General features: G+C 40.4%; 2 protein-coding genes across 5 annotated transcripts; one reads left to right on the top strand and one right to left on the bottom strand.

Moving 5' to 3' along the window:
- Window positions 1-1047: 1047 nt before the first annotated feature.
- LOC109898694 (retinoid-binding protein 7-like) lies at window positions 1048-9578 on the top strand. 3 transcript variants are annotated; one of them, XM_031837969.1, is made up of 8 exons: window positions 1048-1188; window positions 4257-4435; window positions 4695-4796; window positions 4887-5520; window positions 5639-5762; window positions 7491-7524; window positions 7753-7819; window positions 8026-9159. In XM_031837969.1, exons 1-4 carry the CDS (start codon window positions 1116-1118, stop codon window positions 4938-4940), a joined length of 408 nt encoding a protein of 135 aa, XP_031693829.1. In that variant the 5' UTR covers window positions 1048-1115; the 3' UTR covers window positions 4941-5520; window positions 5639-5762; window positions 7491-7524; window positions 7753-7819; window positions 8026-9159. The 3 variants fall into 3 exon arrangements, with proteins under 3 accessions (XP_031693829.1, XP_020349366.1, XP_020349379.1); XM_020493777.2 differs by lacking the exon at window positions 7491-7524 and having other exon boundaries at window positions 8026-9578; XM_020493790.2 differs by lacking the exons at window positions 1048-1188; window positions 4257-4435; window positions 4695-4796 and having other exon boundaries at window positions 4950-5520; window positions 8026-9578.
- Window positions 8232-12864, bottom strand: LOC109898680 (TAR DNA-binding protein 43-like). Of its 2 annotated transcripts, XR_002256395.2 has the most exons (6): window positions 11846-12659; window positions 11486-11649; window positions 10823-10963; window positions 10507-10677; window positions 9372-10413; window positions 8232-8697 (listed from the first exon to the last, which is right to left on the bottom strand). XR_002256395.2 is itself a non-coding variant. In XM_020493759.2 (5 exons), the coding sequence occupies exons 1-5, from the start codon at window positions 12084-12086 to the stop codon at window positions 9910-9912; spliced, it is 1221 nt and encodes a 406-aa protein (XP_020349348.1). In that variant the 5' UTR covers window positions 12087-12864; the 3' UTR covers window positions 8232-9909. The 2 variants fall into 2 exon arrangements, 1 of the variants encoding a protein (XP_020349348.1); XM_020493759.2 differs by having other exon boundaries at window positions 8232-10413; window positions 11846-12864.
- Between the last annotated feature and the right edge of the window lie 795 nt (window positions 12865-13659).

The raw sequence follows: 13659 nt of genomic DNA on the forward strand, positions 1-13659 counted from the left end.
AAATTAAACATTGCTTTTGCCAAAAGCCAAACAATTGTGAGGAGCACACCTCATTAAAACTACAAGACATAGCTATCAAAAATATGTTTACAAAGCAGGATGTAGCCATGAAGGATGAGACAATGAAGGCAGTGAGATTGTTCAGAAGAGGCTGCTGGCAATATCGAGAGGACTTAGGCCTGAGGGATTTATACTCTCAATCAGAAACTTGACATGGTACACACTGCATGTATGACTTCAAATTAAAAGCTTTTCGTTGGTAATTTGAATTTACTTACCTGGTTAACACATACAATTGAGAGATGAGAACGAGTGCCACAAAGATTGGATTAATTATCTGACTGCAAATAAAAAGGTTTCTAAGACCAGAATTAGATTAATGTTCATTTAGAATAAGTTACTAATTGAAAACATGTCATCAATAGTACAAAGAAAAGTAAAGAAATCGCCATCAGATTATTTTTCACAACACAAGAAGCCACCAACTAGTTATTTCATTAGTTTGTTCATTGTCATCATAGAAATGAGACCCAGACCCAATCTGTGAATAGACCTTAACACCTCCAACACTTACAATTTATCATTTGATCCCTTGGTATGATATTCCGGGTATACTGTGCTAATGCGTAATGTAGCATTGTGCCCATTCATTTTGAGTAAACTCTGCCAAAGAAGTGAGAGGTGATAGGCCTTGATGACACATCCTTCCCAGTTCTAAGTACTGTGAAAATTATCATCCAACCAGGCTTTTCATCATACTCTGGTGTGCGTCCATGTGAATGAAACTGTATAACATGTATTCTAGTCACCTTTCACATTGTTGGAAAGAGAGACACTAAAGAATGTGCACATATGTTTGATGCATTATAGCCTACTCTATTTCGAGACGCCTATCTCAAATGTTATTTCCTCATATAATTGTGCAAAAAGTCATGTTCCGCCCTCCACCAGGCTACTCCTCTACTCTATTGTCCAACTAAGCAACCAACTACGAGAGGTAAACCAAACCCCCGCCCTATATTAACACACCATGGGACATCCTAGAGACTTTAAATATCTTCATTCTAACAACTGCTGTCTATTGAAGGTTTGAGACGGCCACACAAGTATCCACCATGCCTACCGACTACAGTGGCACATGGGACATGACTAGTAATGAAAACTTTGAAAGTTACATGGTTGCTCTTGGTAAGTTCTCTTTTTACATGTTCTTATGTTTTTAGGCAGGTGACTTTGATTACAATAATATTGACTATTTATTGATTAATTAATTAGGGTGAGTATTGGTAAAGTGGGACACGTTATGAAAATGTGTATCCCGAACACCTTACCGAATCATCCCATTGTCTTAACCCCCAACATGATATTCTAAACAGCTTAAGAAAGAAATATTAAACACAGGATGGATGGCTCTTTTCTACAAAGACAAATTGTGCTGAGGACACATTTTTTAAGTCAAAGCTGGCAAATTGGGACACCTTGATTGACAAAGTGGGACACTTCATTCTTTATTGTAAAGAAGGATAAATTAGAGTATATGAGTATTTTCAATATTTTTATGATAAACTTCAATTGTTCATACAAATGAAATGTATAGAAACATGCTTTATGTATTTTTGTGGAACATTAAGAATGATCATTTATAATTATTACTATCATCATCATTCTTGATATTAATTCTATGATGTAGCCTATATGTAATTGTATAGCCTATAAATAAAATGAACTTCATCTAGATCTATCAGCTCAACATTCTCAACATTACACTCTAACGGACATTTTGTAGAATGAAACCAGAAAGACCTTTACCCCTCAACAATTTCATTGACTGTTTTATTGTCAAATACAGCCAAATGCACTGTTTTAGTCATCACCTGTAAGGTTATGAATATAGCTAGCTAGGATTTTTTATGTTGGTTAGGTAACATCTTTCTAAGTAAAATGCAGCTATGCTAGCTTTTTATAGCAAGCTAGGTGATAGAAGATTTGAGGAAAATGAAATGCAACATGTGATCCTATTTAGAAAATGGATTTCTATTAAGAAAACATGTATTTCATAATCCCCTGAAATATATTTTCTGCATTAAAATGGACTAGAGGAGTGTCCCATTTTGACAGTAGGCGATTGGCATACTGGGACACTGTCAAAATGCCAATATTCTAAAAAGGTGGGAGTAGTAAGAAAACAATTTACAGTCATTTTGATTTACAATGGCATCCCATTACAAAATAGGTCGTCATTAGACACTGAATATCCTTTCTTAGTTTTTTATAACCTTAACATTAGGCACCTAGAGACAGGTGTCATTACACGGAATGCCACGCCCACAATGATTATCATCACATACGTCCTCACTAACACACAGGCGCAATGTTAATGTACACATTTAAAGATATCCATTACAAAGCGTAAGTGTCACACTTTGCCAGGTGTCCCACTTAACCAATACTCACTCTATCTGTTGGTAATTAATTAATGCGGACATTAGGTAGGGTAGTGTACCGTTTTATTCAACTGAAATTGATTATCTTTGATTTTTGTCACTTTTATTGATTAATTAGATAGGCCTGTATTTTCAAATCAATAAGTTTTCATAATTCTCATTTCTCTTTTCTGTCAGTAATTCAAAACAATAATAACATGTATGTGATTGTTATTGTCTGAACTCTATGCGTGTGTTTATTTTTTCTTTAGTATGTGGCGCATATGGGGGCACCTGCAGGGTTAGGGTTACATTCTAAATGTAATATGTTACAGTGACTAGTTACCTGTCCAAAAGTGTAATCAGTAACATACATTTTGTATTAGCCTACCCAAAAATCTGTAACATAATCGGATTACTTAGCCTGGCTGCAGCACTTGAGACCAAGAGGAGTGCAACCAATTCATTACCTCCAAAAACAAGCAATCCTGTCAAAACAACAACATTCATCCGGGAGGGACAGAAAAGGCCCAAACATCCTCCTACGAAGCCAGAAACTGGACACCTAGCCATGGCCCGGGACTGGAAGATGCTTGTCGATATAGGCCAGCAACTCATTTTCCCACCTGAGATTGCTTCTACCAACCTTAGGCCAGACATGGTACTCTGGTCCCCTTCACAAAAGGCTGTGTACATCATAGAGCTCACAGTCCCGTGGGAAAACTCTGTTGAAGAGGCCTACGGGCGTAAGAAACTGCGTTACACAGAGTTGGCAGGAGACGCAACTCAGCGTGGCTGGAATGCAAAAGTCTGGCCAGTTGCAGTGGGATGCAGAGGATTCGTGGCTTCTTCCACCATCAGGTTGCTGAAAGAACTTGGAATCCATGGACAGGCTCTGCGGCAGACCGTCAGAGCAGTTTCTCAAGCAGCTGAAAGAGGCAGCCAGTGGATCTGGATCAAACGGAAGGACCCTTGCTGGGCTATAACTTCATGACCCCCCACCCCCACCTGAGAACCCAATTCAGATGCCTCCAACTTGAGGAGGGCATATGAGGTATGCGGTCAGCTTTAGGGCTGGCTCTGGGAAGAGGACGCCCCTGCCTTGCATAGTCCCGTGGGAAATCTTAATTGGGCATGGGACACAAGCTAAGGCTTGATCACCCTAAAGCTGGCCACCTTTGATGAGGGTGTTTAATGATTAAAGGCCGAAACACCCACTGATTCGAAGGCACACTACTGAGGATGTGTCCCAAAATTGACATCTTAACCCAGTCTAAGAAATAAACCTCCCATGCCACTCTGTCAACATCACGGCAAATCTCATGTGAGTGCATACCATCTATTGGCACAATGGACAGTTTTTAACATCTCGTCCTGTGTTTTATGATTCTTCAGTTACTTTTGGATTACTTTCCCCGTCAAAGGCATTAGAAGAAGACAAAAAGGATTCATCAAACGCATTTGGTGTCCTCATAGTGGTCTGTGACTTGTGGTCAGACTTGCTCAGGTGGAACAAACTTAAACTTTTAATGCTAAATTATAATATATATTATTATAATATACATTGAGAGTACAAAACATTAAGAACACCTTCCTAATATTGAATTGCAATGTCTACCTTCTTTCTTTTGCTCAACATGCTCACCAGTAGAATTATAACTCCATATAATATGAATCTTAACTTCTTTCGAAAAACATTCTGAAGAATTCAAATGTGTAACTTTGGAATTATGATTCATAGCCTAGCTCACCAGTTTCTTACTGAGAATGGATTGGAAATGTTCAGTCTCTTAGGATATATTTGTAACACATGCAGGATTTCTTTCCTTACAGGCATTGATTTTGCAACACGCAAGATTGCAAACATGTTGAAACCTCAGAAAGTGATTGAGCAAGACGGGGATTCTTTCACCATCAAAACATTCACTACCTTCAAAAACTACACAGTCTCATTCAAGATTGGGGAAGAGTTTGAGGAGGTGACCAAAGCCATGGATAACAGAAAAGTCCAGGTAGAAACTTGCAATTTACAGTTCCTATGGGCGCCGGCACTTTCTCATTTACGTCATATCGTTATCATGATGAATAGAACCCTTTTTGTTATTTTGCTCCTTATTGCTTATTGAACTGTGGTCATTAATATGGCAACATTGAGGACAATATGTAACAGAGCTGTCTATAAGCCTATTTAAAGCAAGCTGGCGCTGTCCCAGGTGTTTTAAAGTTATGGTCCACACAACCCATTATGATAAGTACTCTTGTTAATTACAGACGGTGGTCAACTGGGACAATGATAAACTGGTGTGTGTTCAGAAGGGAGAGAAGAAGAACAGAGGGTGGACACACTGGATAGAAGGAGATGAGCTCTATCTGGCATGTAGCATGTACTCATATCTTTTAACTACATTGATGGCATTTGTATTAGTAGGTCTAACTGTTATTCATTTTTCCTCTCTCTTATAGGAAATCACCTGTGGGGATAAAGTCTGCAAGCAGATTTATAAAAGGAGTGCTTGATACTTCTTTCACCATAAAGTTTGCCCAATATTTCTTCAACCTTACATTTGCTAAATATTCTTCATAAATGTATCACTAATATGACATGCTCATGGTATGTTTTGAGTATGCAAAATAATTCAAATAAAATAGTCAACATTTTAACAACATGAATAAAAACAACATGATATACATTTGAGGATTTCGTGATTATGTACAATACATTTAATCTACTAAAAACCATGAATAAAGCACTGGACCATGAATGCATTGTTTTGTAATACTCCAGCCCAGCAGGTGGTGCTATAGGCCTAGTATTGGTTCAATTGGATGACACCATCCGCCTTTCTAAGCGCGCAATTTTTCAAGTTTAGCGGAATTTGATTTGTCGTAAAGATTATTCCATGCCCATTAGCTAGCTACTCTACAAACGATTGTACATATTGTTTCGTTTTCTGTTTTAAATATCATCTGGTGAAAAAGTGTATGAGTAAACCAGTGTGATAGGCTATGTATGCTATCCACTACTAGCTGCCGAGCTAACGTGAACTGTCGGGAGAAAATGGCAACAGCAATGGACGAGGAGGAAAGAAAACTTCAGGTGCAACTTTTACCTTTGATTTATTAATTCACAATTATATATGTGTCTTGGAAGCACGTGTCAGTTAGGTGAAGATGGACAAGGCTAGTATTTACTCATGTTTCCACTAAACCCGTAGAGACTGAAAGCAGCAGTCCACTATACAGTGGGAAGACTGTGTCAAAGCATTGGTGAGGATCATCAGAAGGAATTCAGTCGACAGGTTATAGCAGCAATAGCTGAAACGACGTTCAGGCAATGTGGTGAGTATTATAATAACAAACATCAACAAATAATGTCTTTAGGGAAGGGGAGATTGCTGTGCATGACTGGTAACAAGAGGGCCCCGATGAGTTCGTTATGAACATATTTGTGCACGGTCTCCACCTTGGGTTTGCTCTGTCCAAGCACCAGTCAAATTCACATGTTATTCTGTCCCAGTCCAGAAACTGCCCCTACGTGGGATGGATTTGATTGGTAAACATGGTAATACTGGAGTTCCAACTTGCCAAATGACAGGCTTGGTATTCTTGTCAACATATTATTTACATATTTGGGTCTTGGGGGGTTTACTGGAAAATCTTGAGACTCAAAAGGATTTGTCCAAACACCCTCATGGCTTCCTTTCCTCATCGTTTTCCTGAAAGACCAAGGATAGATGGGCAGATGACCATACATACATTGACTATCAAGTCCTCTGACGTCAGCATCATAAATAAAAATAACACTTTCTGTGTATCTCAATGGTCAGATGTAGATTGTTCCCCTTGTCTCCTTTCCTTCATCTGTACTGATGTGGCAAAAAAATAGTCAGGCAGCCTAGCGGAGGTTGTGACTAGATGGAGTACAGCTAGGATCGGAAGTGACTTTTCGTAGCAGATTAGGAGAGCATTTTAGCTGACCCTAACACTTTTCCTAACCATAACCTAATTCCCCTAACCTGCTATGTTAATACTCCTTACCTGCTACGGAAAAAATTATTTCCGGTCGTAGCTGTATACCACGTAGTCAAAATCCCTAGCGGTTAGAGAGTTGGGCCAGTAACCGAAGCGTCACTGGTTCGAATACCCAAGCCGACAAGGTGAAAAATATAGCTCTGGGAAAAATGAAGCGTCCCCTGCAAAATAATCAGTTTCTCTGGTTTTACTGTTTATAAGTATGTGTTTGGGTAAAATTCTAATTTTTGTTTTATTCTATAAACTACTGACAACATTTCTCCCAAATAAAAATATTGTCATTTAGAGCATTTGCGGAAAATGACAATTGGTCAAAATAACACAAAATATTCGGTGTTGTCAGACCTTGAATAATGCAAAGAAAATAAGTTCATATTCATTTTTAAACAACACCATACTAATGTTTTAATTTAGGAAGAGTTCAGAAATCAATATTTGGTGGAATAACCCTGATTTTCAATCACAGCTTTCATGCGTCTTGGCATGCTCTCCACCAGTCTTTCACATTGATGTTGGGTGACTTTGTCACTCCTGGCACAAAAATTCAAGCAGCTCGGTTTTGTTTGATGGCTTGTGACCATCCATCTTCCTCTTGATCACATTCCAGAGGTTTTCAATGGGGTTCAGGTCTGGAGATTGGGCTGGTCATGATCTGGTGGTCCTCCATCCACACCTTGATTGACTTGGCTGTGTGGCATAGAGCATTGTCCTGCTGGAAAAACCAATCCTCAGAGTTGTGGAACATTGTCATAGAAGGAAGAAAGTTTTCTTCCAGGACAAACTTGTACGTGGCTTGATTAATGCGTTCTTCACAAAGACTAATCTGCCCGATTCCAGCCTTGCTGAAGCACCCCCAGATCATCACCGATCCTCCAAGTTTCACAGTGGGTGCGAGACCTAGATGCCTAAAAGCCAGTGTCTCGCACCCACTGTGAAATTTGGTGGAGGATCGGTGATCTGGGGGCCACTTTCCACTGATTATTTTCTGCTTGTATGTTTCAGATGATTGACAGCATTTCTTTTTTTCCTTTTTAGATATTTTTGCAAAGGACTTGGAGGCCTTTGCAAGGTAAAAGGTCTTCACACAGCTTGTATTGATGTTATGAAATCTGTGTTTATTCAGACTGACAATCCTGCTGTCACAAATGAATGATTTCCAGTCCCTCATTTATGCAATGTTCAGTTAGGTGGGGCGATTGGCATCAAATGCTCTGCATGGTCCATTGTAAACAGAAAAGGTTCCTTCAGCAAGACCATGAAGTTTAATATTTTGCTTCTGTTTCATAATAAATTGTAGGCATGCCAAAAGAAGCACAGTATCTGTAGAGGATGTGAAGCTTACAGCTCGTCGAAGTACTGCACTGGTGAGTATTGGCTAATTTAACATTAAGTCACAGGTTTGATTAACAGTCAGTTCTTGAAGCTTTGTGTTTTATGATGGACCCAACCTGACAACTGTTTTTATGGTACCAGTCATATTTGGACCCTTATTAGGGAGTTTTCCACAGCAACATAAGTATTTGGAATGGTATTGTCTCCTACGTTTGAAATAATGAACACTCTTTTCTAGTCTAACTTCATACAAAGGAAGAGTGAAGAGATTGCCAGCGCCAACCAGGAGCAGAGAGACACAAGGAAGAAGATTGCAGGGAAGAGGAAGAATATAGAGATGGTGTAGGGAGGGAAAACATGCTACCCTAGTACTAAGTTAATGGGTTCGATTATACAGACAGTTAATAGCATGTGTGCTTTTACTAATACGGCAAACTGCTCGACCAAACTTGCAGAAAATATTTATTGATTACAATTCCAAGTGGTACAGCAATATTATCTTCATTGGTTGAAATGTAAGCACTGTTCCAATGTCTTCTCCAAATGTATTTACAGATCTACACATTAACATCAGTTCAATACAATGGTGAAGGGCAACAGGTGTTCCCATTCACCATTGAGATGTGCTGTAATATCCTGTGTACACAATCTGAAATATCAACCTGTTCATTGTCTTGTCCTAAAGAATAGATTAGTTCTACCCAATGCTGCAATGTTACTTTAAAATAGCCAAATAAACAATACTCATCAGGTCTGATTAGAAATGTATCCAAACTTACTACTCCTTTTAGGTTACCATAAATATAAGAGACCCCATTTCAAGCCTGTGAGGACTTCAGTCTTCATCCTTCAGGACACTGACTCCAGTCCGGGTTCAGATGGAAACCTCGGTCAGCAGTGTCCAAGGTCCCTAGATATGTGAATTAAATTAGATTTTGACAACTCAAATGTCACAAAAGTACCCAGTATTCATATAAGCATATCTATTCAAAAACAACGTTTTATTAGAGAACTCTTATTTGACATGTCTAAAACACCTTTGAAACACACTGAATCACACTGGGAAATATGACAACCACACCACTCCATGCTCTCACACCAACACTCACGTCCCCAGTGTCCTCGGCAGGTGTCATCCACATCAAGTTCACACTTACAGAGCATCAATAACAAGGAAAGAAACCACACACACCATACAGCATTCAGGTCAGGTAGGTTATATAAGCAAGACAAATATTCAGCACAACATTCCACACTACATTTGTGTAGTACTTCTGCACTTGATCAATAAGGGTAGGAAACATTGCTACAATAAAAGATCTTGAAGTACTACTAAATGAAAGTCCATTTTAGGGGGAAGGAGCTTGTAGCATCTGCAGCTTCCATTCACTCTCACAAAAGCAGTCAAATTGGGCTCTTTCATCGCACAACCAGTCCGTTTCACGCTTTCTTTTTCTCTCTCCGTTCGCTCACTCATCGATTCACTCTTCGCCACAAGCCATCCTCAGTCGCACTCATGAGTTCTTAAAATGTCAGCTGCGCAGTTCTTTCCATTAAAAAGTGGATAAAAAATGAAACACCCACCGTCTCTTAGAACATGCGGAGTGAAGCCGTTGTTTGATGGCAAAGCATTTACAGATGGGAAGAGGGAGAGTGATACTGACATCACCCAAAGAATGCTGCCAAAGAGGAGCTTCTTCCCGGGAAAATGGAAGAGAAGTGAACTGCAGAAGAGATTGTAGTGAAGGTTTTTCCATTGAACTTGACTGCAAATAAAGTTGCACTTAAACATTTCCGTTTCAACCAGATTCTTTCCAATGCAAGATTGTTGTCAAATATATATATATATATAGATGATTTCTCATGCATTTTCAGAAACATCACAACTCACAATACATGCCTTTAAGAATCCAGTTGAAAATAGGTCAGGACAAACTTAAAGTAGCACTTAAGCTGAACACTCTGGTAAATAATAATTCACCTCACACTTTCTAAATTAAATCTTGAGCATTTTCCAAATTTACAAAACATTTGACAAAAGCGTTTAGCTATCAGATACGCGTAACACCAGAAATAGATTTGGAAAAAGACATCTCACAATACTTACCATACAAACTATTACTTACATACCCCACCCTGAAGACTTGGACTCCATACTGGAGCCAAATCCTCCTGAGCTAAACCCACTACCACTGGTTGTTGAATTAGAACCGGTACCCCAACCTAGACTGGCTGAGCTGGCGCCGTAGTTACTGTTGCCTGTGCTGTAGGCCTGGCTCTGATCCCTGGTGGAGCTAGTCTGCCCAGTAGAGGTGGTGCCTGAGGTGGCAGTCTGCCCTTGTTGACTCGCCAACATACCCATCATTCCCCAACTGCTCTGAAGGGCAGCTTGAGCAGCAGCCATCATGGCAGGGTTCAGACTAAAGTTGCCAAAATTAGCCATATTACTCCCAGCACTGCTCCCTAACCCTGTGCGGTTACTACCAAAGCCCTGAGCCCCAAACCCATTTCCAAACCGCCCTGCTCGCTCCATCATCTGCCTACTGCCGTGCTTTGGCTCAGCGTTTGAGATGTGCACGCTGACCCCCTTAATAATCAGGTCCTCTCCACATAGGGAACTGGCAACCTGGACAGAAAAAAAAACATGCCAGTGACATTAAAGGGGTAATTCAGCAGATGGCAAAAAAAATAATGCCTTTCAATTTGCAGTGGCACCAACCTGGTCATCGGCAAAGCTGACGAAGGCAAAGGCACGAAAGGGCTTGGGGATGAAGACATCAGTGACCTCGCCATACTGCATGAAGAACTGGCGCAGCTCATCAGCGGAAATGTCTTCAGTGCAACGGCCTACAAACACTTTCCTGCTTCTCATGGGCTCATCTGGACCTTGCTGTTTTACAAAAGGTAGAAAAAAAGTCTCGCACATTAACAATATATATGGCATTAGGGGGAGGTGGTGGGACTGAGGTCTGAAATAAGCGCTCTTGCCATTAATGATCCATGTTACTACATGCCATACAGATACAAACACCTACCTTGGAGTTGGGGAGTTTGCAGTCACACCATCTTCCATCAATCATGTGGCGTTGAGAGATCACTTTATCTTGAGTTTCATACTCAGTAAACCTCACAAAGCCAAATCCCTTTGAGTTTCCAGTCTTCACATCTCGTTTCACCTGTAAGTAGGAGCATGGGGTTAAAACCTACATTTCCCCTTTAAACATTTTGGGTTAATCTGCAGTTGCTACATTCATTTTGGGACATAAATGATATGTACCCATTGATTCATGAAGAATATAACTAAGAACTGCATTATGAGCTTAGTTAAAGTTACATACCGCATCACAACCCAAAATAAGCTTTACTCCAATGTTTGTTAAAGAGAAACACTATACCATCAAAACATAGTTAAAACTATGATGTTGATATCATTGATGGTCAGTCCTTGCATCCATAGCTCAGTCTATGAATTTGAGCGTGGCTGTTTCTCCAGATCCAACCCGTAGCAAAATGGTGGAGAGAACGCTTTGTCATTGTTTAAACTGCTCACTGCCACTTTAAAATGTCTCAAATGTTAGTTTAGTAGGAACCACAGATATAGCAAGGCCTTGCACATTAGAGCTGTGTAAAAGGGAAAAAAATGGATCCACAGCACTCAAGTGACCAGCATGAATGAAATTGCTAATCGGATACTTTACCTGTACCATGATGACTTCCCCAAAGGTGCTGAAGTAATCTTTCAGGTCCTGTTCAGATGTCTTCCATGGCAACCCCAGTACAATCAGGTCTGAAGTCTTCATGTCACCCCTCTTCATCTTTACAGCCGAGGAGGCATCAATCTCGTCCATTTTCCTTTTGTTGTCTGAAATAGTGTGGTACAGCTCATTCAATCGCTGCTGGAACACTACAGACATTTGCGTAGCTAGATACTCATTCCATGTGATGCATATAACTAGGGAACAGTTGACGCTTGAATAATTGATTATACATGTATTATAATGCATTTGTCCACCAGCTGGTGGCTAATAAAATAACACGTAAAAAGTCCGTCACCATACCTTTGGGATAATTGACGACATAGACCAAATTGCCCCAGCCGTTTTCAGGTGCATGAAGAATCCCTTCCACCAAACGGACCCCTCGCATGCACTGCGAAACTGGACTCCTGAATCGTAGGCCGCAGGCCCCTGGAAACTGAGCTGCCACAGTAGAAAGCAACACTGTGCCATCATCCTCGGATGGGATCTCCATGGGCTCCTCATTCTCTTCTTCGGCCACGCGAATGTACACCTCTGCCATTTTTACGCACAACGCCTTTTCTTAGCCCAAAACACAGCACTGGCAAGCTTACGTTAGATAGTCAAGTGTTTAGAGGGCTATGCCCGATGACACGAACCGATTGGTACAAAACAGTCGTGAAAAAAAAACAGGTTTTGCAACAAACAAAAAAATAGTTTAGATGTTGAAATGGACGCTATTTATCTTGATTAAACCAAATTGTATTTAAACGACATAGAGTTTGAGATATTCTCGCAAACGAGGCTACCACGGTCCCACTCCCAGTGTTCCTTTGTTAGGTTGGCTAGCTAACGTTAGCTAGCTGTGTCATCGACACCGGACGACGACCTCGCTATAGCAATGTGGCTATGAATGCGCTAACGGCGTCTATCGCACTGTTGGTCCTACAAATTGAAATGTGGCCTAAGAAAACTGAAATCGGGCAATCATATAATTAACGTGAAGTCTTAACTCCGTTTTCTTATCTAACATGCACGTATCACTGCAGATGTAAAGCAAATATTTACGCTCAAAAGCATCTGCGACAACATGAAACACCGCTGTACTTTCAGATCAAAATGGCATTATGTCAGTCATGGAGGAAGTTCGTCATGTCAGATCATCTCATTGTAAACGGAGGGGGGGTGTTGTGCATCTAGTAAATAACAGAAAATGATAAATAATTATTTCAAGGTAACTACACAATTTTTACTGTGATCTCTTAAAACATTTGTATTTTCCCCCCAAAAAATGTAACCTTGGGTAAACTGATTATACCCAGCTGAGATCCATACTCGATGACAACTGGGACGTCCCCCCCCCTATGTAAAGATTGGATGAACCCATTTTCTTCCCTCCATGACTTTCTGTGACAACTGGGGACCAATGAACGTTTCGTCTATAAGGGATACAGCTTTTGTCAAATTCAATTTTCGTGACAGCAGGTTAGGAGAATTCGGAGAAAGGGTAAAGGTTAGCCATAATACCCCAAAATTATAATTGACGTCAATTTCACAAAAGCTGTATCCCATCTAGACAAGATCAGGGAACAAGCGTCACCAACATTCCGGATAGGAATTCCAGGCTGCTGGCCCGCTCTCCATGTTGTTGTTAGCCATAGCAACATGCATCACGGGAGGGAAGAACGTACCTCAAATGGCTCGTTTGTTGAAATGATACTGTACACACTTGGGGCGCTAGTAATGTCTACAAGCCACCCCTGGACGTCCCACTTCTGACACCCCAATCCACTGTAGCGAACAGCGGGAGCATTGCACCAACAGGAATTAGAACCAAGGTTGCCCGACCACAATCCCAAGATATGTTTATAATGGGCTTAAACGGCTGGGGTCGCGTAACATGAATGCAAAACAAACACAGGAGGCAACTATTCATTAAAACCCCTATCTGCCAAGACAAAAACAACCAACCATTAGGGTCACGTACAAACATTTTAAGTAGCCTATTGCGCTTTTACTTTGCATTGTTGGAATGTGAATGTTGTTTGTTGAGGGTTCCTTTCATTATTTGCACTAACAGGCAATATAGTTAATCTACATATAAACTAGAAAACATTTGACAAGTGGCATGAGAA

Source organism: Oncorhynchus kisutch, linkage group LG1 (assembly GCF_002021735.2).
Source record: "Oncorhynchus kisutch isolate 150728-3 linkage group LG1, Okis_V2, whole genome shotgun sequence".
Classification (NCBI taxonomy): Eukaryota; Metazoa; Chordata; class Actinopteri; order Salmoniformes; family Salmonidae; genus Oncorhynchus; species Oncorhynchus kisutch.

Excerpts from the sequence above, each read along its gene's own strand:
- LOC109898694 (XM_020493790.2), top strand. The coding sequence starts at position 5,434 with ATGCTATCCACTACTAGCTGCCGAGCTAACGTGAACTGTCGGGAGAAA. Across the intron at positions 5,763-7,490 it reads AACGACGTTCAGGCAATGTG|ATATTTTTGCAAAGGACTTG; the intron begins GTGAGTATTATA and ends TTTCCTTTTTAG. Across the intron at positions 7,525-7,752 it reads GACTTGGAGGCCTTTGCAAG|GCATGCCAAAAGAAGCACAG; the intron begins GTAAAAGGTCTT and ends AATAAATTGTAG.
- LOC109898680 (XM_020493759.2), bottom strand. The coding sequence starts at position 12,086 with ATGGCAGAGGTGTACATTCGCGTGGCCGAAGAAGAGAATGAGGAGCCC. Across the intron at positions 10,964-11,485 it reads GGGAAGTCATCATGGTACAG|GTGAAACGAGATGTGAAGAC; the intron begins GTAAAGTATCCG and ends TCCTACTTACAG. Across the intron at positions 10,678-10,822 it reads GCAAACTCCCCAACTCCAAG|CAAGGTCCAGATGAGCCCAT; the intron begins GTAGGTGTTTGT and ends TTTGTAAAACAG.